The 25,491-nt window shown below is 39.6% G+C and overlaps 1 protein-coding gene across 1 annotated transcript in view; it reads left to right on the forward strand.

Moving 5' to 3' along the window:
• Positions 1-25,491, forward strand: part of LOC130905460 (matrix metalloproteinase-17-like) — a 163,158-nt gene that overhangs the window by 89,533 nt on the left and 48,134 nt on the right. Inside the window, exon 5 of the mRNA XM_057818889.1 lies at positions 25,062-25,238. Coding sequence (XP_057674872.1) covers positions 25,062-25,238 — 177 coding nt within the window. The remainder of the gene's footprint in view (positions 1-25,061; positions 25,239-25,491) is intronic.

The raw sequence follows: 25,491 nt of genomic DNA on the forward strand, positions 1-25,491 counted from the left end.
TAAATACTACTTATTTTATATTGGGTGTGTTAGAGTAATACAAACAGCCAAAGAGTAAATACGTGAAAAGATACTATTCCTTCACGTCATATTTCGAGCATTTCGTCGGACGTAGAAACAAATGTCGAGTCAAATTTTTACACCGGATGTCGAAAAGATCACGTGTCCAATCGATCGAATGTCGAGGTATCACTGTATACTGTAAATCCACTTGCCCCTCCACAAGTACGTATTTTAAATGATACAAGATTAATATTGTTAATGTTTTGTGAATCTTACTTTGGTCAAGTCATGCTTTAAAATTTTCAAATATACATTGAACTGAATAACAACTTCCAAATATGACCACCCTGTACCGTAACAAAATATGTTGCAATTCTGCAATCTTTTTGCTAACTGAAGTAACTACATAACAAGTCCACAATTAATTCATCCGCATTTAATTAATCAGCCAGGAGACCTAAAAAAAAAAGGGAAAATAAGGCTCAAAGGATCGATGTCTATGCATCCCACTCACGAATAACAAAATAGTTGCCATTTCAGTTGGTGTCCTCCCCAAGAAGAATAACAAAGCGAGTAACATTTTGAACCCTCCCTACATGCAGTCTAAACATTTCCTTTTTGCTGACTGACTTTTGTTAAAGCTTAAATTTTTTGTGAGGCTGGCATGCCGATTGCATCATAGTTATAACATTTAAGAATAAGAATTACACCCTTACCTGTAAGAAAGGTCCAATAACTGAGTGCAAAATCAAATACATCATCAGGATTTATTCGTGTCATGTTTGTTTGATGCATGGAAGTATGGTGACAAGGTTAATGCTTACTTAAGGCTATTGTTAATGACTCTTTATGTTTTTTAAAGTACATCAGATTGTACCGTGCAGCAGTTATCTTGATTAATCAAGCCAAGCCTGTTTCATCAAAGATTGCCCACTGAGGGAGAGCTGCTGATTTGTAATGAGGACATGTTGCTAAGCGCTTCTAAATGCAAACCAGCCAGCCAATTCCTGGTCAGTCCTGGAAAACACAACATGTTATCAGGAGGCTAAGAGCTCTAAACAGTTTATTATACTTCCAACATATTTATGTAATGTTACATTGTAGAAAGGCAGCGAGATTGATTGGGTGCTTTGTCTGACTGGCTATGAATATGACAAATAGAACATTTGTTAAATTATCTTACTGGTTTAGTGCGATTGGTTTGTATATATTCTCTATCACTTGATAGATTTGTGAAACAAACAAAAAAAAAAAAAACATCTGGAAAGTGTGAAGTTGAAAGTGTTGCAGTACCAAAAAGATACCTCAGTGAGAGTTTCTAACCCGAGGATGGAGGTTAGCTCATTATGGAGGACTAAACCTGCAAGAAACTATGATCAGATACTCTTGGGTCAAATAGGCTACGTTCATACTACAGGTCTTAATGCACGAATCTGATTTTTTTGTCATATCCGTTTTTTTGGCGTGCCCGTTCAGACTGCCTTTATCCATTGAGACCGTTCAAGTATTACGCATGCGCACTAATTCGCAGTCCGACACGCGCTAAGCAAGAAGACCCGCATGCGCAGAACCATCAAAACAAATGACAGACGTCATCCGTCATTCCAGGGATATCATATTTTGCTTTTCAAAAGGTGGACACAAATAACAGACATAAATAATCCCCGTTTAAGCTTATATTCAAAGTTTATATGGATCGATAGCATGCACGCACTGTCCGTGCACGTCACACACACATACGGGCAGTTTGTCCCGACTCTCGGCCGTGGAGGCAATGTTGAAATATTGCTCACTTGGAACAGAGAGAAAACTGAGCATTCTCAGGCTTATCCTCAACCCATTTTTATTTTTTATGACTGTTGTCAAGCTCAGCCCTTCCTCAAAAGCCGTGTTCACTGCAAGCTAGGCGCTAATAACGCACAGGTGCATCGCTACGGTAACGACTCTCTCGCTATTTGATGACGTAATTGCTGCATTAAATCCGATTTGCGGGACTGGACAGTACAGACCGCCGCGACAGTCTGGAAAAATGTGGCCCAGATCGGATTTAGACCACATACGAAAGTGACCCAGATCGGATTTGAAATGGTCCCGTTCTATGCGACTTGTCACGTTCAGACCGTCAAGTTAATGCCTCACTCGAGTCGGAAAAACACGAAAAAATCGGATTCGTGCATTAAGACCTGTAGTATGAACGTAGCCATAGTCTAGTCTGCTTCCTAGGCAGAAGTCTTGATTATGTCACTATCCATAATACACAGAATTATTCCGATCAAAGCTAACAGAAGTAGTAGCATCAACTGGAAGTTCAATATCTACCTTTGAGGAAACTTTGAACAGACATTTTTAGCAGATAAAACCTTACTTTTGCAAAGGTTTCTATCCAGGGGTGAAAGTGGGCCTAAACGGACTGGAACGCCGTTCCGGTATCAAATTCGGAGGCGGAACGGGGCAGAACGGTTCTTTGATCCCGAAAATATGACGGCAACTGTCAAACCTCCATTAAAAAAAAAAAAACAACATAAAAAACTGCTAGATTGCCACACATGCATCTCCAACAGGAAAACAATCTACTAACGTCAGATTTCTACATACACAAGTGTTAACAACAAGACTAATAAAGTGCTTGTGTAGTGTCATCCGTTTCCACTGATACTGATTATTTATTTATTCCACGGACGGCACGGAGTTCTCCAGCGTGTGTGATCTGATGAGTCCGACGAGTGAGTCTGACGAGAGACTCGACTCGCGTCGATGTGCGCATGCAAACCACCCTGCCTGGACTCCAGTTATCCATTCAATTGGTTGACATACTGACATGTGATCAGCATGGCTAGTTAGCCCTGATTGGTTCAAATGCACGTTTCTAGGACAACAACAACAAAAAAGAAAAAGCTTGTTGAATTAAAGGGTATTATAATACTAAGGGGCTGTGAGATACCAATAGAACCGTTATGTGGCAAGATAACATATGTTAATAAAGTTAACAAAAAAAAATAAATCACATTCATGAGCAATTATCGAAAATAGATCGAAAATTGCGAACATTTCCAAAAGTATCCCGGAAACAGCCGAATGGGGCGGAGATGTCACAACAAGGAAACAAAAGTTCGAGGCAGGTGCCATCGTTATTTATCGACGAGAGAGTCGCGTTCGTGTCTTATCAAAAAAATTGCTAAAATGGTTCAAACCTGTCATGCTATGTGGTTTACAAATAGCCAATGTAGTACCCATGAGTTCCCGAATGTGAGAAAAAGAGCTGGACTACGCAGACAATGAGTAAAGTTCGTCCGTGCTAAGAGGGCTAATTTTGCAGACCCAGCCTCCGGCACGGTTTTGTGTGGTGCGCATTTTACACCTGAAAGCTATTCGAACCATGGACAAATAAAATCAGGTTTTGCTAAGTGCTGCTGAAAGCAGATGCGGTGCCCACCATACACGCGCAGCCACCTAAATGTCCCGAGATATCAAGAAAGAGGACGATGACTGGCTCTGATGAGACCACCCCACCACCCCACGAAATGGCCAGAGTGAGTACTCTTTTATAATAAAAAGCATCACGCATTGGATATAGGACTGGATACATGTATAAATTATCACTCGTAAAATATATAGACAAATCCTCTAATCTCATTCATATTTGAGTGTGTTGGCTGAGGGAAAACCTATGATAGCACAATAAATGATAATTATTCGATGCATTACTTTATCGCTGCATTACTTTATTTTGCGGTCACGGTGTATCAGCTTCACAAAAAGAAATGCAAAACAAACCATTCGGTGTTTCCCACACGATCTGTTGCCGGTGTTTCATCAGTGTGATTGCTCCCCTCAATGATCCTTAAATTAGGCTGCAATTGTTGTGACTTCACGCACACAATATTCTAGACTTCCGGGATCTCGGGCGCCGGTCGTTTTAGTTTGACAATCGATCCAAATTTCTATCATTTTCTTGGTGTTGCGATGTGTGTAATTACACGAAGTGGCATGATATGAATCCAAAAGGCATGCGTTTATGGATAAATGATGGAATATTAGCATTTCCCCAGGTGTTGTAATACCCTTTAATGCGATAAAAAAAGGCAATGCAACAGAGAATTGATCAGATCTTTAAGGGAAAGGAACGAGTTGAAGAGGCGTATTTTATTTTATTTTATCATTTTCCATGTTCTCATGCCTGGCTCCAGAAATAATGAACATTTTTTTTTTTTTTAATTTGAAAGCTTTATGTGGTTAAACATAATATACTATTTTGATACAAATCTTTAGTATGAATTTATATATGTTTTCTAATTTGTATCATAAATGATACATAAAGCATGACATGCAGTCCTTGTACTAAAACAAATATAACTAAAGATTGAACACAATAAGGTGTTAAACATTATTTTACTCTAAAGAGGTCCAGAAATGCTTGTCTGAAATGTGATACATTTGGCAATATAGTTAATGTCCGCTTTAGACCTGTTATTGTTCATTTACCTATTTTAGGCTACTTATTTTAGTTCCTTGTAAAATAAAAAATGTTTGCGCTATCTTCGAAATATTTTCCATTTCCCTGCGCATAATACAGTGCCTTGCAAAAGTATTCGGCCCCCTTGAACCTTGCAACCTTTCGCCACATTTCAGGCTTCAAACATAAAGATATAAAATTTTAATTTTTTGTCAAGAATCAACAACAAGTGGGACACAATCGTGAAGTGGAACAAAATTTATTGGATAATTTAAACTTTTTTAACAAATAAAAAACTGAAAAGTGGGGCGTGCAATATTATTCGGCCCCCTTGCGTTAATACTTTGTAGCGCCACCTTTTGCTCCAATTACAGCTGCAAGTCGCTTGGGGTATGTTTCTATCAGTTTTCACATCGAGAGACTGACATTCTTGCCCATTCTTCCTTGCAAAACAGCTCGAGCTCAGTGAGGTTGGACGGAGAGTGTTTGTGAACAGCAGTCTTCAGCTCTTTCCACAGATTCTCGATTGGATTCAGGTCTGGACTTTGACTTGTCCATTCTAACACCTGGATACATTTATTTTTGAACCATTCCATTGTAGATTTAGCTTTATGTTTTGGATCATTGTCCTGTTGGAAGATAAATCTCCGTCCCAGTCTCAGGTCTTGTGCAGATACCAACAGGTTTTCTTCCAGAATGTTCCTGTATTTGGCTGCGTCCATCTTCCCGTCAATTTTAACCATCTTCCCTGTCCCTGCTGAAGAAAAGCAGGCCCAAACCATGATGCTGCCACCACCATGTTTGACAGTGGGGATGGTGTGTTCAGGGTGATGAGCTGTGTTGCTTTTACGCCAAACATATCGTTTTGCATTGTGGCCAAAAAGTTCAATTTTGGTTTCATCTGACCAGAGCACCTTCTTCCACATGTTTGGAGAAATGGCTTTCTTTTTGCCACTCTTCCATAAAGGCCAGATTTGTGCAGTGTACGACTGATTGTTGTCCTATGGACAGACTCTCCCACCTCAGCTGTAGATCTCTGCAGTTCATCCAGAGTGATCATGGGCCTCTTGGCTGCATCTCTGATCAGTTTTCTCCTTGTTTGAGAAGAAAGTTTGGAAGGACGGCCGGGTCTTGATAGATTTGCAGTGGTCTGATGCTCCTTCCATTTCAATATGATGGCTTGCACAGTGCTCCTTGAGATGTTTAAAGCTTGGGAAATCTTTTTGTATCCAAATCCGGCTTTAAAGTTCTCCACAACAGTATCTCGGACCTGCCTGGTGTGTTCCTTGGTTTTCATAATGCTCTCTGCACTTTAAACAGAACCCTGAGACTATCACAGAGCAGGTGCATTTATACGGAGACTTGATTACACACAGGTGGATTCTATTTATCATCATCGGTCATTTAGGACAACATTGGATCATTCAGAGATCCTCACTGAACTTCTGGAGTGAGTTTGCTGCACTGACAGTAAAGGGGCCGAATAATATTGCACGCCCCACTTTTCAGTTTTTTATTTGTTAAAAAAGTTTAAATTATCCAATAAATGTTGTTCCACTTCACGATTGTGTCCCACTTGTTGTTGATTCTTGACAAAAAAATTAAATTTCATATCTTTATGTTTGAAGCCTGAAATGTGGCGAAAGGTTGCAAGATTCAAGGGGGCCGAATACTTTTGCAAGGCACTGTATAAGTCATTTGTACTTATTTTTGTTAATGTTGTTTAGTTGTTGTATTTTTTTAAACAATATATGCAGTGCTGGCCAAAAGTATTGGCACCCCTGCACTCTAGCCTCATACTTGGTAGCGCAAATTTTAGACAAAAAGTCTAATTTTGACCATTCTGCTTTGGCCAACTGCTTCAGGTCTCTGAGATTTGAATGGTGCCTTGTCCAAACTGCCATTTTCAGATCTCTCCACAGGTGTTCTATGGGATTCAGGTCTGGATTCATTGCTGGCCACTTTAGAAGTCTCTAGAGCTTTTTGAAGTGTGTTTTGGGTCATTGTCCTACTGGAAGACCCATGACCTCTGAGGGAGACCCAGCTTTCTCACACTGGGCCCTACATTATCCTGCTAAATTGGTTGGTAGTCTTCAGACTTCATAATGTCATGCAAACGGTCAAGCAGTCCAGTGCCAAAGGTAGCAAAGCAACCCCAAAACATCAGGGAACCTCCGCCATGTTTGACTGTGGGACCGTGTTCTTTTCTTTGAAGGCCTATGTTAATGCATTTTTCCAAAAAGCTCTACTTTTGTCTCATCTGACCCAAGAACATTTTTCCAAAACGTTTTTGGCTTTCTCAGGTAAATGTTATAAATTGTAAACTCTAGCCTGGCTTTTTTATGTCTCTGGGTCAGAAGTGGAGTCTTCCTGGATATCCATCATGAAGACCCTTTTCATTCCGACGGATAGTACGGGTTGACACTTTTGTACCCACTGCAGGACAGCTTGAACTTGTTTGGATGTTAGTCGAGGTTCTTTAGCCACCATCTGCACAATCTTTCGTTGAAATATCTTGTCAATTTTTCTTTTCCATCCACATCTAGGGAGGTTAGCCACAGTGCCATAGCGTGTTAAAAATTTTAATTGTTTGACAGCCCTAGTAAAATGATAATTATTAATTTCCATTCTCTTTTGTGTTTTTTCATTGCAAGCAAAAAAATGAAGATTACTACCAAAGCATTTGGAATTGCAATCATTTTCTGGGAGAAATTGAGCATTATCTGACAGAATTGCAGGGGTGACAATACTTTTGGCCAGCAGTGTAACTACTATTTTTAGGGCCCGAGCACTAAGCGTGCGTAGGCCCTATTGTTTTGCAAAGGATTATTATAAATTTTTTATTTTATTTTTTTTTTTTTTCAGGGCAAATGAAAACGGCCAATTTGGAGGCCTGAACATGCACGAAAAGTCACCAAAATTTGCACATACGTGCGGAAAATTGTAAATTTCGATAATTTTGCAACGTTGCAAAAAAATGTGACAAAATGGCTCAGTGGCGCCCCCTTGAAATTTTAAAAGTGGCCTATAACATTAGGGTCTGTCAGCATAGAGCAATGAAATTTGGGGAGTCTATACCTTGTCCAAAACTGCTCCAAAAAAGCATTGGCACCCATATTCCAAACCCAACAGGAAATCGGTTTATTTTGGATCGAATATGAAATCTTTACCGATTTACAGGGTGCAAATTTGAGACCTTTTCGCTGAGGGAGTTAGTTGGATCATCTTCAAAATTGGTGAGACTGTTCAGGAGACATATGAGATCTTAAGTTTTGAAAATGGTGCGTTTTCATTCACGGACCTGGGCGTGGTGCCAAAGTAAGCTATTTTTTCGGCAAAATGACAAATTCAGTAAATGACTAATAGTTCCTTGACACAACGTTCAATCTTTTTCATATCTGGCATGTATGTGCAGTATCCCACCCTTAACACGAGTGCATTGAAATATTACCCATTAGGCCTAGCGCCCCCTAGTCAGAACAGGAAATGCCTTTTTTTACGAGACAGATTCCTCCTTCAAGGGAAAAAAATCTGTTGACCTTAAACCTGCATCAGGGGAGCCTTAAGACCTGTGTTCAGGTGCCTGATGAAAAATATTGAAGTTTCGTTGAAGTGGCGGGTTCCAAACAGAAAGTGAAAATGACCGTCAACAATTTGTCTCACAAAAAACTTTCAACAGTCATAACTCAGCAGATATACAACATTTCTGCGCCAAACTTCCCGTGCTTGTTGAGAGTCATACCCTGAAGGGTCTTGTGAGGGTCATTTGCATCAACTCTACAGTGCCAACTAGTGGCGACAGAAAGGAGTTTTAAAACAGGCCTTTCCTATTGGGTTTTTTCAACGTAGAGCAATAAAATTTGGGGAGTCCATACCTTATGCAAAACTGTTCCAAAAAGTCTCTTGCACCCATTTTCCAAATCAAACAGAAAATCGGGTATTTTGGATCGAATGTGAAATTTTTATCCATTTATAGTATAGTTGACATTTGGAGGCCTGAACATGCACGAAAATTCACCAAATTTTGCACATACATGCAGCTTTGCATGGATTTCGATAATCTTGCAACGTTACAAAAAAATGTAACAAAATAGCTCAGTGGCGCCCTCTTGAATTTTTCAAAAAGGCGTTTCCTATTAGGTTTTTTAACGTAGAGCAATGAAATTTGGGGAGTCGATACCGTGTGCAAAACTGCTCCAAAAAGTCTGTTGAACCCATATTCCAAACCCAACAGGAAATCGGGTATTTTGGATCGAATGTGAAATTGGTGCACATTTGAGACCTTGTCACAGAGGGAGTTAGTTTGATCAGCTTCAAAATTGGTGAGACTATTCAGGAGACATAGGATATCTAAAATTTTCAAAATGGTGCGTTTTTATTCATGGGTCTGACCTGGGCGAGGTGCCAAAGTCGGCCATTTTTTTGGCAAAATGACAAATTCAGTAAAAGACTAATAGGTCCTTGACACAACGTTCAATCTTTTTCATATCTGGCATGTATGTGCGGGATCCCACCCTTAACACGAGTGCATTAAAACATTACCCATTAGGCCTAGCGCCCCCTAGTGGGAACAGGAAATGCATTTTTTTACTAAACAGGCTCCTCCTCCAAGGAAAAAAATATATTCACCTGAAACCTGCATCAGGGGAGCCATAAGACGTGTGTTCAGGTGCCTGATGAAAAATACTGAGGTTTGGTTGAAGCAGAAGAGTCCAACAGGAGAAGTGAAAATGACTGAAGCCATTTCGTCTCACCACAAGTTTTGAACAGTCATAACTAGGGATGGGAATCGAAATCCGATTCCAATTCGGAACCGGTTCCGAGTGTTTCGAGGCTTCGACATCACAATGAAAAAGCCTTAACGATCCCTTTAACGATTCCTAAAGACGCGTATTGCGTCGTGACATGTGTTGTTGTCCAGACGCATCAAACTAGCATGGCGCCAAGAACCACTCGCTCCAAAGTTTGACTACACTTCACCAGGAAAGAGTGTGAAAATGAAAGGTTACGACGGGTAAGCACGAGCATTGCAGCCATAAACATAACAATGACAGCACGTAGGTTCAAACACTCGAAAGCGTGTCTTCACTTCACGAGGAAAAATTACAACAAAGCGACTTGCAGTCATTGCAAGGTGGAGATAACTGCATCGGGAGGGAATACGATTGCGCTGTCCTCACAGAGAGGCTCACTCCTGGCTATAAAAAAATAAAAATAAAAGTCCCGGCTATACAGCTAGCTAAACTCCCAAATGACGATGCAGAAGACGTTGGTATAATTTGCTGACTTTATTCAACCATCACCTGAAGAGTGAAACTAAGAATAGAAATGAAACAAATCAATTTCGTCCCCAATAACAAACAGGTTTGCATCAACGTAAATCAGCGATGATTAGCTGCTAATACCAGTATGGTTAGCATTCGTTCGCTAGCATTAGCACATCGTTCAAACCACTACACAACTGGATTTAAGTGTCCGATCGTGAGTGGAAACACAACAACAACAACACAAAAGATGATACATACAGGCGTTGCCTCTGTAGATATTAACATCAACAAAGAACGTAGGCTCGTAGAAGTGTTTCCCTCTCTCACTCACTTGGATGCGGCATTTCTTCTTTGGGTGTATGCGCGCTCCAGGAGTCCTCAAACTGCGGCCCGCGGCCCAAATACGACCCGCCTCCACATTTGGTCCGGCCATTTTGATTTTTTTTTTTTTTTTTTTTTTCTCAATCGTGTTATTTATTTTCTGGCCTTTTCCTTGAAGAATTCAGAGAGGGTTATTTGGTTATTATCTATTTAATTAATAGTGTTTTTATTATTAATTATTATTAATATTATAAAGAATCCAGAAAGGGTTATTTGATTGTGGCTTTCTGAAAAACAATAATTTTTTACATTTATGCACTTCTGCAATCGTCACACTTTTTCTGTAACAAACTGACCCTGGCCCCTCATCAGAGAAGGGAAAAGTTATGTGGCCCTCACAGGAAAAAGTTTGGGGACCCCTGCTTTAACACATATTGCCAAAGGCAGAACAAAAACCTATCTGCCAATATATACCAATATTTTTTATTTCTATTAGATAAATGTTTCAGTAAAATGTTACACATTCTTGTGTATTTGCCACTTATTGCCACAGTTAACATTGAGGCTTTGGGCCTCTTTTGATCTCGTTGTGAGTTTGTAAGGTTGTGACTTCTGATTAAACAAACTCGATGCCAATCAAAACGTTTGTTCTTTTTCCCCAAATTAGAATCGATAAGAGAATCGATAAAGAATCGAATCGTTAAGCAATATCGATAATGGAATCGGAATCATAAAAATCCTATCAATTCCCATCCCTAGTCATAACTTCTACAACATAACTGCGCCAAACATCTCGTGCTTGTTGAGTCATACTCTGAAGGGTCCTGAAGGGGTAATTTGCATCAACCCTACAGCGCCAACTAGTGGCAATAGAGAGTCACTCATTTTTCTAATATATGTCCAGTTCTTTTCAGGTTGGTCATTGTAGTTTCAAGACCTTTTGAAATACTTATTTTACTGCCCATGTCCACATGTCTCTGTCTGTTGCCGTGACGACCCTTTATTCGCTCCTTTTTTGTAGTACTCTGTCCAATAGGGGTTTTTATCTCTTAGGAGTGTGACTGTAAAGAGGCGACCTTCGAGCATGTTAGGTTCTAATGAGATGATTCGAGAGGACGATCTGCCACCACCCTGATCTGCACACTGTCCGAGTTGCGTGACGTCCGAGTTGCAGTAGATTGCGAGGGCCCGTTCAGTCCTGCTTGGAGGCCTAGTTATTACATTATTATTCTGAATTGTACTTATGTTATTTGTTTTGCTATGTGTAATTGCTATTTATGACCATACCAGCAGTATTTTCTAAGGATTTAGTATAGGTTTTCGGGCTGTGGAACAATTTAATGGAATTATAATGTATTGTTATGGGAAAATTCTGCTCGACATACGACCATTTCGACTTACAAGCAAGGTCCTGGCATGATTTAACTTCATATGTAGAGGTACCACTGTATAACTGCCAAAAGCAGTTCTCTTTGCATTTCTGTGGTTGTAGGAGGTTTGGACACTTTCACCCCTATCCTATCTATACTATGTGTGTTTACACAACTATAGCAAACAAACTCTAAACAATTAATTAAATCCGCTGTACATTTGTGTCACATCCTTCATGGTTTGGATTCATGTACTAAGGTAAAAAACTGGGGGGGAAATCCAAAACTGAAGTGTCTGAAGTCTAAAAGCAACCAATTTAGTTTGTAGTCTCCATCCGTCTGCATCAAGGCTTTTGTTTTCTATCCATTACTCTGCAAATGGTCTAAGAGCTATTGCTTTGAGCTGTGCTGTGTATTCTATCATATTGTGAAAAGTGCCTGAAGCTAAAAGATGAGGGATGCCGACAGTTTGTGATATGTCATGTGTCTCTTTATGTTTTACTTACCCCTTCCGTTTTATTCCGAGTAAAGCTTTTCTCCTTGCTGGAGAGTAGTTTCCTCATGTACCTTGTGTGCATCCTTATCAATCAATTCATTGGCCACTGAAAGAGAATTGATCCCCTGCCAGCTGAACAATAGTCAGCTATGCAAACAACATCACTTCCAATGACTCCTGGGCAGGATTTTACTGAGCGGTTTATCACTCTTTTGTCACATTTCTCACCCTGCACTTTTGTATTCTGGAAGCATTTCAGCCAGGGAAGATAGACTCAGGATGAAACCTAAGTCATCAGTATTTGCTGTGAATGTGTCTCTGTGTTCAGAAACATAGTGGAGGAAAATAGTCCCTTAAGGTGTTGTGAGAGCACGTGTGTAATGAATCTTACTGTTCTCAAGGACAGTAAAGTGCAATGATACAAAGAGTGCTCATTATTTCCTCTTTGCTTGCTATATAAATGGCGTAATGTTGGACCAGCTCTTTCTAAGCAAATGGAAACACTAGAGTCCTTCAAATTAATGGGTTATTTTAAAGATTTATTTTAGCTGGGTTTTCTCCCTATCCAATTGTTTTCTTTACTACACAAAGGTGACAATCCTCTGATAAACAATCACGAGGTAGCACACGTTACCAGCATTCCAACAAAACGGACAACTGCTGTAATTGGGCTCTTTTGAGACGCTTCGCATTAGCAATAGGATAAGATGCATACTGTACCAAACGGAACCAATTTTGCGCTTAAACACTTCTTGTGAAAGTACTTGTGAAAATTATGCCTCGCATCATTTGTACAAAGCCTACAAACTTCTGTGCTGTCATGGATGGCCCTGAGCCTTTTCTTACAAGACTTGGGCTCATTAGATCTCCCATCAGGCTTTCAGTAGTGTCAGAGAGAACAGGCAGTGTAATGTGTGTAAGTAGAGATGGTGAGAGGGGCATTTTCACCAGCTTTAGTAATGACTGTAATGATGTGAAGAAGAATGATGCGAAGAGGAAAGTGGTCAAAGGTGACCATTTAAAGGTATTCATTAGTTGTCACAGCCTTTACAACTTCTGTGCTACATCATGGGCTAATACGAAAAGATGCTCCAGTGCTGATTTTGGTAGAAGTATAAACTGTCTTATCATTAACTCATTTGCTCCCAAAAACGTATAAATACGTTCTATTTTTAATTGTTTCAGTGTCCCAAAGACGTAATTATACGTCTTTTACGTTTTGTTTTGTTTTTTTCCAAAAAAGACATCTCTGTTCTGATTCAATTGAGCTCCAAAGCACAAAGCTGAAAATCCAGTTTAAAGCAATAAAACTGGCCACTGGAGGGCAGTAGCACATTTGTTAAGACCTGCAACCCTATTCAACGGCAACGAGAGGCCAAGCCACAAAGCCGGGGCGCCAGCGGAAGACGACCGAGCAGAGCAACCGGTAGGACATCCGGGGATGCCAGGCGCTGGACGACTGAGCAGAACGACCGGGACCACTAGATGCCGTTGAGCCAGTGCTGCTCGCGAGCAGAGCCCGCAGAGACTCAAAAAAATTCATCTTTTTGAGACGGGCGACGTTGAGGGAAAAGTTTAACCGGCTGTGGCGGCCACAATAGCTTCATCTTTCAGTTAGTTATGTGTAAATAAATTGTTCCTTTGCGATCAAAAGCTCTATTTGTCTTGTTGTTTCTGTTATTTTGTAAAAGGAAAACATTATTCAGATGTTTGGGATGTAACTAAAGCAAAAAATAGCTGTGTTAAAGTCAAAGTTATGTTTGAAATGTATGCTTTCACAAAAAGCTCAATTTCTCCGTTTTTTCATCAGAAATTGGAAAATTGCTCAAACTAAGCTATTTTCTAATGCTGATTTCTAAAGAATGGAAAAAAGATATGAACTTAACTTTTTCTAATCTTTCTTTTGGTGGGTTCCATGTTTATATAGCAATAGAACAGAATTTTCTGTGGGCCTTGCAAAATCAGTCAAAATCCAGTAAAACTGCCGTGAGCGAAGGGCCTTGCTCCAGTGAAAATGGCTGGGAATGAATGAGTTAAACAAGGGTGATTAAAAAAAAAACAACAACAAAAAAAAACATAATTTTTATTTAATTGGATACCGTTTGTACAACAATTTGTGTTGGAAGTGACCAGAATGCCATTCTTCAAGCTACTTTGGTTGGTCTTTTTGGGGCTTTTCTGCAGACATGCAGGTTATCATTAATATCCAGTTGACTGGATCTAATTTGAATACTCTTTGCTCTGATTGGCTATTGGTGGAGTGGGTGTATCGGTGGGAAGCTTGTGGGATTTGACAATGAGTTTAGTGACTTTAACACATTGCAGAGACGCGGACTACAACTGTTCTTCAATGACACCAAGCTTCGATGTTTCACAATTATACAAAAATAAAATATTCACTTACTTATGGGTTCTATGCATGCTTGCACACAGAGAGGTGTATTTCAGTCAGGATCAGTGTTGTCAATAATGAGTTACTGTAATCCAGATATGTCCAAAGTGCGGCCCGGGGGCCAAATGCGGTCCGTGGTCAAATTTCATCCGGTCCCTAGCCTGTGTCATAAAATCATAACGTCTGGCCCGCACACAGACCTAGTAAATTGGTCAGCAGTACTGCTACCAGCATATGAAGTAGCTTACACACTAAATGCTGCTCCTCATTTACCCACTAAAAAGGAGCAGCAGCACTCTAAGCAACATTACCCCACGTGACCCTTTACTCCCAATTTTCTAAAATGGTGACAATCAACAACAAAAAAAGTTGACTGTGATGGCCGACGCTTCAAGGATAGTTGGAAATTGGAATATTTCTTCAATAAAATACGCAAAAACTAAGTCTGCCTCATTTGCAAAGAGACAGTCGCTGTTTTTAAAGAGTTTGGTGTGAAGCGATATTACTAAACAAGACAAGCTGACATGTACGACAAGATTACAGGGAAGACACTTAGTGAGAAATTGAAGCAACTTAAAGCTAGTTTAATTTTACAGCAGCAGTATTTCGCAAGAGCCCAAGAGATGAAAGAGAACGCATCAAAGGCAAGTTGCAAGATTTTGTGGAAATTATTAATTAAAAAAAATAAATAAATAAAGCAAATGCGACACACAGAATGGCTTGCTAAAATTTGCATGAATATATTGTTCTATGTAAAGGATGTCAGCCAAGGTCGGCCTCCCACATTTTTACCACACCGATTCTGGCCCCCTTTGCAAAAAGTTTGGACACCCCTGCTGTAATCTGATTAACGTTAGTTTTCTTAGTGTCTGTGCGTTTCTATTTTGTTATTGCCTCATAATATATGTAGAATGAAGACTATTGTAGTCATGTACGGAGAGCATTTCAAATAGAAAATGTTAGAAAGGTTCCCATCTTCTCACTACAGGTTCCGTTACTTCCTGTTTTGGTCTCGAATCACACGCGTTAAGTGTTTTAGGACTGAAAAAGGCTTGACGAACACGGGGTGCACATTCGAACCAAGTGCAGCTACCTGTTGAGATGTGCGAGGGAATGTTGATCTGTTTGCGTCCATGATTAAAAATGGGTATTTTTCCTTTATTCGGGAGGGTTCCAGCAATCGGTTGAAGTCGCTACATGCGCGGCTGTTTCGCAACTTTGCCATTGCAACGGTGGGTAGTCCAAGTTTGCAAGCATTGTTTACATCATATTCGTGTTGCACATTTATGCCGTGAGGTTTGTTTAGCATTTTTGGGATGTGTTGTATGTCCCAGTGAGTGTAAAGGTCTTAGTTGCTGTAAGTTTTGTGGCCAAATTGACCGCTTTTTTGTACGGTGTACTTCCGGGTTGTGCGCGCGCATTCGCGCCTGCTCCCACCTTTGTTTATTGCACTTTTTACAGTTGGTACGATCCATCAGCCGAAGGGACGTAGGAAGAATGGCGAGAGTGTGGCGTCATAATCCATCAAAGTACCCACATTTCGTGAAGGCAGCATCATTTGGGGTTGCTTTGATAGGCTCTCACAAGCCAACACGCATCACGTCGAGGCCACGCCCCCTGCGCCAGAACACCGCCAAAAGTTTTGAAACTGGAAAAATAAAACCATCTGAAAGTGGGAAAAAAAATTTAAATGTGAAAAAAACAAGAAACTGAAAAAATAAGATCTGAAAGTAAACAAAAATATCTGAAGGTGAACATTTGAAAACTGAAACCAAAAAGATAATATTTGAAACTGAAAATATCAACTTTTTTGCTGATAAAATTAAACATTTTTTTAGCTTTTGAAAGATTCAAGAGAAAAACTTTTTTTTTCCCGTTTCTTTTTTTCAGATTACAATACTTTTGGCCTTGATCTAGCACCATAGAGAACTTCTTCATTTTTACCGATGATCACAAGGTTTTAGAGCGGGAGTGAGTTTGAATCACTTAATTACTTTGCAAATCCAAGGAAGGACTTAACTTGTATGGGCTCATTCCTTCATCTGCTCCAGAAGAGCGTTGATTTCCATTTGCTACTCATAAAAAAAAAAAAAAAAAAATTTTTAATAATTTAAAAACTGATGTCGACTAAATACCAGCTTAGTTTTTCTTTTTAAGATTGAAATCATTGATTAAAACAAACAATAGTGAAGTGATAAATGAGAAGAAAATTATGAAAGGGAATGTGTACTTGAACTGAGATGACATTGAGATTTCTGAAGATTTTAAGTGCTGTTTGCTTCAAAGTTAATGTTATTTTCATCTGCCTTTAACTATTTAGTGAGAGTCAGTGGTGGTAGTAAGTAGATTCAAGTGGCCTTCAATGTGTGTGGGGGAGTGGTGCTGTATGAATCATGGAGCGCTGCACATCGTTTCAGCTTTTAAGCCAAACCCCCACTGCGAAAAAGCCCCTGAAGGGCTGAAATTTGCATCCGAGTGCATCAGACCTTTTTTTAATCTAAAAAGCAAACACACATGGAGGTACCGTATATGTCCGGCTACTCCAAGAAAACCGCCAGAATTTGGTCACATTTGAAAAATCAATCTACGTATAGGAAAATAAACAAGAAAATATTGAGACACGTCGAGATAAATCATACGATGTCATGAACATCAAATAGACGTCAAAGCCATTGAAAGAAGGCTGGAAGTAATCATTAATGACTAAATCTAGCATCGTCCCAAGGGTTCAGCCCCTGAATTCCTTACACTCATCTTCCACAATGCCCTCCTACAGGCTTACCAGACCTGTTTATCACGGTTTCTGCGTCGCTGTCCAGACAACAGATGTTATGCTCAGCTGTGCTCTAGCTGAGCTATCTGATCCATAAATTGTTCATTTTTCCCCCAAAAAGCCACTGATGCCTTCAAGAACTTGTTAGGTCATCTGAATGTTAGCACTTGAGCTCTGTAATCATCTGGAGAGAAATGGACCTTATCGGATCAAATCCAACCCTGAGTAATTGCCTTTGCTAATTCCCTTCCACCTTCTCCCAGTGCATTGTTCTCAGCGGGACATTAAATCTCACTCCGCTAAGGCCAGCTCCTAATGTGTGTGATGATGCTGAATAGCGGAATATTAAGCAGCACATTTGCTGGACCAGTTCACCTCTGCTGTGTCTGACTTCTATTAGGACTAGAGGGATAATATCAAAAAGCAAGTGGTCTTTTTGCTCTGATAGGCATCAAATAGCTTCTATTAATTATCACCCCTGAAGCAATCTGCTGCTTAACAACTAATTATCTTGGGTGAAACAAAGGCCTCATTAAACAGGTGAATTGTTCTACTGTGGTGTACCTGCATATACTCAAAAAGAAAATGAAGTGGTTATTTACAATGTTCATTTAATATTCTTGTCTTGTCGTGGATGCTTTTACTCAATGTATAGGTTCTTATAATTAGAATCTTTTTTTTTTTTTTTTTTTTTTTAATATTGAAATAATGCTGAAATTGTAAAAACAAAAACCTTTTTTTAACCAGATAGAGATATACAGTGATCCCTCGTTTTTCGTGGTTAATGGGGACCAGAACCTGCCGCGATAAGTGAAAAACCGCGAAGTTCCCCTCCCCCAATGTTCAACTTATTTGTTCAGATTTAAAGTTTGGAATGTGAATTATTTTTAAACGAGACTAAAGTAGAGAAATGCTTGTCTTAATTAAATGTTTCTTTAAATGAGTCCACTCAAATCCCCTGAAGCTGCTCACTTACACACAATGAGTTGCCATAACAACTGTTTAACAAGGTAAACGATGACTGACGTTGCAGTGCTTTAAAGTTTAAAATTTGAATTATTTTTAAACGAGACTAAAGTAGAGAAATGCTTGTCTTATAAAATGTTTCTTTGAGTGAGTCCACTCAAATCCCCTGAAGCTGCTCACTTACACATAGAGTTGCCACAGCAACTGTTTAACAAGCTAAACGATGACTGACGTTGCAGCGCTTTAAAGTTTGAATTATTTTTAAACGAGACTAAAGTAAAGAAATGCTTGTCTTTATTGTTTCATTGAGTCCACTCAAACCCCCTGAAGCTGCTCACTTACACACAATGAGTTGCCACAGCTACCGTTAAACAAGCTAAACCAGGGGTCCCCAAACTACGGCCCGCGGTCCGCGGCCACATTTGGTCCGGCCCCCTGAACAATTTTTTTTTTTTTCAATAGTTTTATTTTCTGACTTTTTTCTGTGAAGAACCCAGAGAGGGTTAGTTGGATATTATCTATTTAATTAATAGTGTTATTATTATATTATTATTATATTATATAATATCTAGGGCTGTCAAAATTATCACGTTAACGGGCGGTAATTGATTTTTTAAATTAATCACGTTGAAATATTTGACGCAATTAATGCACATGCCCCGCTCAAACAGATTAAAATGACAGCAGAGTGTAATGTCCTCTTGTTACTTGTTTTTTGGTGTTTGGTACCCTCTGCTGGCGCTTGGGTCCAACTGATTTTATGGCTTTCAGCACCATAAGTGAGCATGGTGTAATTATTGACATCAACAATGGCGAGCTATTAGTTTATTTTTTGGATTGAAAATTTTACAAATTTTAATGAAACGAAAACATTGAGGGGTTTTAATATAAAATTTCTATAACTTGTACTAACGTTTATCTTTTAAGAACTACAAGTCTTTCTATCCATGGATCGCTTTAAGAGAATGTTAATAATGTTAATGCCATCTTGTTGATTTATTGTTATAATAAACTAATACAGTACTTATGTACCGTGTGTTGAATGTATATAGCCGTCTTGTGTCTTATCTTTCCATTCCAACAATAATTTACAGAAAAATATGGCATATTTTATAGATGGTTTGAATTGCGATTAATTACGATTCATTTATAAGCTGTAATTAACTCGATTAAAAAATGTAATCGTTTGTCAGCCCTAATTGTATTATATTATATTATATTATATTATATTATATTATATTATATTATATTATATTATATTATATTATATTATATTATATTATATTTAGGGCTGTCAAACGATTAAAATTTTTAATCGAGTTAATTACAGCTTAAAAATTAATTAATCGTAATTAATCGCAATTAATCGCAATTCAAACCATCTATAAAATATGCCATATTTTTCTGTAAATTATATATATATTCTGTAAAATAAATTGTTGGAATGGAAAGATAAGACACAAGATGGATATATACATTCAACATACGGTACATAAGGACTGTAGTGGGCATTTCACTCTACTGTCATTTAAATCTGTCTATGCTGTCCTCACTCCGAAGCGTCTACTTTTTCCAAAGCTAGACAGGTAGTGAACGACGCCTTAATAATCAGACTTCTTCCTTTTTCATCTGATTTATTAATAAAATAGCCTCAAACCATTGTCCTCTTTAGAACGTCATAAAACTACAAAAAAAAAAGTACACAAGCATTGCATTAGCAACAACGTTAGCTTAGCACGCTATACAGGTTCACTAAACATAAACAAAAAGCGTCTCATACAAAAAATAGAACATTTCGCTTACTAACATAATATGTACATTCTTTACAACAACCATACTTACGGACAAATCTTGTCCAAGGATCATATAAGCACAACATTACAACGTAGGCGTCAGCCCGAGACGTCGTGCAGCCATATTGAACTGGCAAGAAAAAAATAAACCATGTCGCAAAGCGACCACAAGAGTTCGCTGTTAGGCAGCACAAAATTATTTTTAAAAGAACATAAAATAGAAAAATGCTTGTCTTTATTAAATGGTTCATTGAGTGAGTTCATTTAAATCCGCTCAAGCTGCTCACTTACACACATTGAGTTGCCACAGCAACTGTTTCCCAAGCTAAACGATCATTGACGCATGCAGCGCTTTGGATTTTGAAATATTTTTAAATGAGAATAAAGTTGAAAAATGCTTGTCTTTATTAAATGCTTCATTGAGTGAGTCCACTCAAATCTGCCTAAGCTGCTCACTCACACACAATGAGTTGCCACAGCAACTGTTTAACAAGATAAGCGATGATTGACGCATGCGGTGCTTTGAAGTTTCGGCTTCCAAGCATAGCTGGCAAGATTAAATCTTAACGTCTGTCAATCATCAATCATTTCAAACATGAAATTTGTTGTATTCTTGGCGCGTCGCCATTAGGAGTGGGAACCTCTTGGTATCTCACGATACGATTTGCGATACAAAGCTCACGAAAACGATCTGACGATACGGCGATACAACGATTATCGATACATTGGTCAGAAATCATTCTAGGATATTCTACAAACAATTAATTAACAGAAAAACAAGCTTCTCGTGTGAATTGGAATTAGTTTATCACTAGTAGACATCCAATCCATTTGAACTCCCAGTTCAAATGGATTGGACGTCTATGACTGTCAGTGGCAGTCAATGCCTGGCAATTAGGTAATTTTGGGCCATACAAGGTCACCAAACAAAAGTTCCAGCATCATCACCTTGTCCAATGCAGATTCTTGACTCTTGACACCTTGTCCAATGCAGATTCTTGACTCATGACAAGGTGATGATGCTGGAACTTTTGTTTGGTGCCGTTCCAGTGAGATTTACAAAGATGATTGGTGGTGGTGGATGATTAAAGGTGGAAGATTTTGATAACAACTTGTTGGTTGCTTTTTTTTTTTAATCTCGATTCTTGACAGGAGCATTTTGATAACCTTTTGGGATACAAAGTATCACGATATATCACCATTTCGATGTTTTGTCACACCCCTAGTCACCATAGTCAGTGATTGGAAGGCTTTGTATCGTTTCTGCTCAATAAAAACATTTGAATTCATCTAAAAGCCACTTAGTGACTTACTTCTGAAGGTGCTGGTGCAAAAACTAGTGTTGCACCGATACCATTTTTCGGGCCCGATACTGATACAGATACCTGGTTGTGCAGTATGGGCCGATACCGATACCATTCCGATACCCCTCTGTTTGCAAAAAAAAAATATATATATACATATATATATATGTGTGTGTGTGTGTGTGTGTGTGTGTGTGTGTGTGTGTGTGTGTGTGTGTGTGTGTGTGTGTGTGTGTGTGTGTGTGTGTGTGTGTGTGTGTGTGCGTATAAGGGATGCAACGATACAGTTAAGTCACGGTTCGGTACGATTTTCGATGCAATTCAATACATTTAATGCTCTGTAACAGAAAATACAACTGTTATTATTATTATTTATTTTATTTTGCTAACAAGCAAAAACAACAGTGCCATCATATAAACAAGCATTTTAGTGCATAGTATTTATGTGCTTACTTCTTACTGATCTGAAGAAAAATTTTGTATATAAGTGCTGAGAATAATTTTTACTGTTTGTAAAGTGGGTCACACTGTTGATTGCTGCAGCTCTCTTAGCAGCTATATTTACCATATAGGCAAAACATCCTATTTGTGGTCCGAGTCCATCTGTAACATGTACTGAATTAACAGTATTTGCAGCATTATCTATAGTCACTGGTATGGGTTGATTTGGCCTGCTTAACTTCCATTCAGTCATGGCGGTTTCTATTTAATCAATGTAGTCTATGGACTACGCGTCACTCTGGGATCACGCAGCTAATGGCATGGGATCTAATGTAGTACTTCTAGGTTTCTATTTGATGATATCTAGTGTGTGCGTGCGAGAGTTGGCATGGGATCTAACAGAGTACATCTAGATTGCCATTTGATGATATCTAGTGTGCGAGCTGCTGTTTTCTGGCCACAGAAGTCACTTCTGCTCATTACTGCACAACACCAGCATATTACAATCGACTTTCATAAACACGACGAGTTTGAAGTGCGGCGCTCTTAATTTGGCACTCATTGTTCATCATGAAACCATGAGCTTAAGTGTTCTGATCCCACCGGCGCTACAACAGTAAGCATTAGCTTACGCATGCTAATCGTTTGTGAATACCATGTTAAATGAGCAGCGTAACATCGCGGAAATGCGTTGTAGTGAACATCCATATGATTGAAGAGGAAGGTGTAAGTTTCGTTTGGTAATTTCGAGACAATGACATACAGATGTAGTGATTTGGAAAGTTAGCTCACGTGGGAAAATAGCATGTTTGCGTTCAAATGATGCCAGTAGATGGTATCGGCGCCCTACATGTTGGTACTCATCGATACCGATACCACCAATTCGGGCCGGATCGGCACCCCCTGCCGATACTGGTATCGGTATCGGTGCAACTTTAGCAAAAACCCCTTGACTTCTCATAATAAAATAATTTTAAACACCTCTAAAGCTTCGCTGTGCTCACCCTCTTCTGTTTTCACAGGTGAGCACTCAATTCATTTAGCCTGGCATTGGTTCTAAATATGGCATATTCAAAGCACTTGTTCACGCTTAATCCCCCTCTTTGTTCACTTTTCCTGTCTGCGTTTTGTGTTCTTGTAGATTACTGGTCCCATTTGCCTTGCAAAGGGTCTCAGGTGGGACCTGGAAGGCAGTGTGTGTACCTTGCACATGTCAAGTTAAGGTTGCAGTTCTCAGGGGTCCTGTACTACCTTAGTTTTGCATAGTGTAACATGCAAGTGCTCCATATTTCTGAAAAAGCCTTCATTTTGTATAAAACGTGCAGGGTCGGATGTGGAGTTCTCTTTTGAATAGCCTAAACACCCTCGAGGTGTCTATCCACTCTCTGGTTCTGACTGGCAACCCGTAGACTCAGGCAGGATTAGCCAAGTTATCTCCCTGCTGCACATTTTACAGTGCTAGAATCCTCCTGATTTAATATGCCATGCCTCTTAATTTGTTCTGTAGCAGATGAGCAGCCATAGGATCTGAAAACTAAACTGGGTTTTTAACAGGTCAATCTATGCCAGACTAGGGCATTGTACAGCCTGCGTGCCACATCCAGCTAGCTGGGCATCCCTGTCCTGCTTTATGTCACTCAAAAAAGTATTTTATCCGTCCACATAATACAAGTTTGTTGCGTTTTAGTTTGAAATCTTTGGTGTGTGTGTGTGTGTGTGTGTGTTTAGGGGCGCAATAGATGTTTAAAAAAGATATAAAAATACATGCGTTTTCAGCTCAACATGGACTGAGGATGTAATTATTTGCTGAAGTAAAGTCTTGTGCTCAGTTTGGAGGACACGTTGCTGTGTTCAATTTGAATTGCCATTTAACAAACACGAGGAAAAACACAAGAACTTGAGTGATGCACAAAAGAGTCCAAGGCTTTCAGGGCTTGTTATGAGAATGTAAATTGTTTTCCAAGAGCTTACTAAGGAGTGTGTTGTGGAAAATGTTCCCCTTTTATGCCCGTAGAAAAAAGTAGCATTTTGGGATGTGCAACTCCCCAATCAGCACTGTTAAGTGTCTGCTGAAGAGCAGAACTTTTTACTTTTGACTATTTTTCCCTGGCTCTGGCTTGTGATATATACTTACATGAAACTGTGCACTATATAAAACAGGAAGCGATATCTTCACAGAGGTAAATATATTTCGTATAATTGGAACACGCATGCAACACTGGCAGATGTAACAACAGATGCTTATGCAAATCTGACAGTGAAAACTGAATGTAGGATATAGAAAATCTTGAGCAGAAATTGACATTTTGCATCATATTATGAATCACGAAATACAACTTTCATCATAGCAGGTGCACTTCTTTACACTTTAATTCATTTTGGGGTGGGGAATAGGGGTCGGAACCTCTTGGCACCTCCCGATACGATTTGCGATACAAAGCTCACGATAACAAATGATCTCACAATATGGCGATACAACGATTATCGATACAGTGGTCAGGAAATCATTCTGCAAAACAACTGATAAACAGCAAAATAAGATATCTTCATGCTTTTGCTGTAAGTTGTAGATGTCCAATCCATTTGAGCTGGGAGTGTGACAGTGAATGAACCCCTCCCACTTGAAACAGGCCCCTCCCACTTCTATGGCCATCAATGGCAGCCAAATGCCAGGCAACGAGGTCATTCTGGGCCTGTCCCTTCCTGTTGATTTTAGGAAATATGTAACCGGTGTGTCTGCACCGCGCCGACTGCGTTCCGATCCCACCTCCCTCAGGTCGAGACTCAAACCCGCGCCGCAAGACGCGTCCACTCGGCAGGCGGAAACACTAACCGCTAGGCCATAAGCTTGAGCTGACGGCCTAGTCGCCAGCGCACCCACATGAAGGCATCGGAGGGAAGGTTTTTCCACGCACCGCTCACACACACGAATAGGCAGAGACTCAAACTCAACAGGAAGTGACCTGTAAATCTCCTGAAAATCGGAAAGAGTGTGAATGCTCTGGTTCCAATCGAACGAATACTTACTGGGCGTCAAGTGCCATCAACAGCAGCCAAAGAGTTAACTGAGACACTATTATTAATTCAGAACAGAGTTGTTTTTGGCAGCCTGGAGAGGGCACCGATGTGTGTGTGGAGGGGGGGAGGGGGCAGCGGCATGAATGACCTAATGAAACACTGCTAAGATGCAGACTAACTAAACATAAAATAAGAAAATGGAATGTAACACATTGTGAACAAATGACAGAAACTTTTCGTCCCGTTCTAGTCTCATCAGACGAAAACTGGCATCCATCTTGTTAAGTTTTAGTTCCCCAAGATAAGTTTTTACCTCATCACGTCAACATTATGAAACAATTGTCTGTCGAAGAAATATTCTCGTGATCATCATCGTTGACAAAAACAACAAGAATTCAGAACAAGCCTGAGGAGCTCATAGTATTTAGTAGTAGTAGCAACCTAATCTCTCTGTTTTTTATCAGATTCTCATGGAATGGACCTGTTTGCAGTAGCCGTCCACGAATTCGGTCATGCCATCGGCCTGGTCCACACGTCAGCAATGGAGTCCATAATGAGACCATACTACCAGGGTCCTGTCGGAGACCCTCTGAAGTATGACTTACCATATGAAGACAAGGTCCGCGTCTGGCAACTGTACGGTATGCTGGACCATATGTTGTTTTTATGTATTTGTGCTAAATGCTGCATATTATACTCCACATTTTTCACTTGCGACAAGGGACTGTTTTCTTGCTCTTTCTTAGGCTACATCTACACTAGGATGGATAAGGTTATACAGGATATCCGCACCTAACATTATACCTGGCCACACAGGCGTTTAAGCAGTGTTAATGACATCCTGCTGCGACAAGCCGAGCCCGCATTTGCGCATACTATGCATGTGTGAAAAAT

The sequence above is a fragment of the Corythoichthys intestinalis genome, chromosome 17 (assembly GCF_030265065.1).
Source record: "Corythoichthys intestinalis isolate RoL2023-P3 chromosome 17, ASM3026506v1, whole genome shotgun sequence".
Classification (NCBI taxonomy): Eukaryota; Metazoa; Chordata; class Actinopteri; order Syngnathiformes; family Syngnathidae; genus Corythoichthys; species Corythoichthys intestinalis.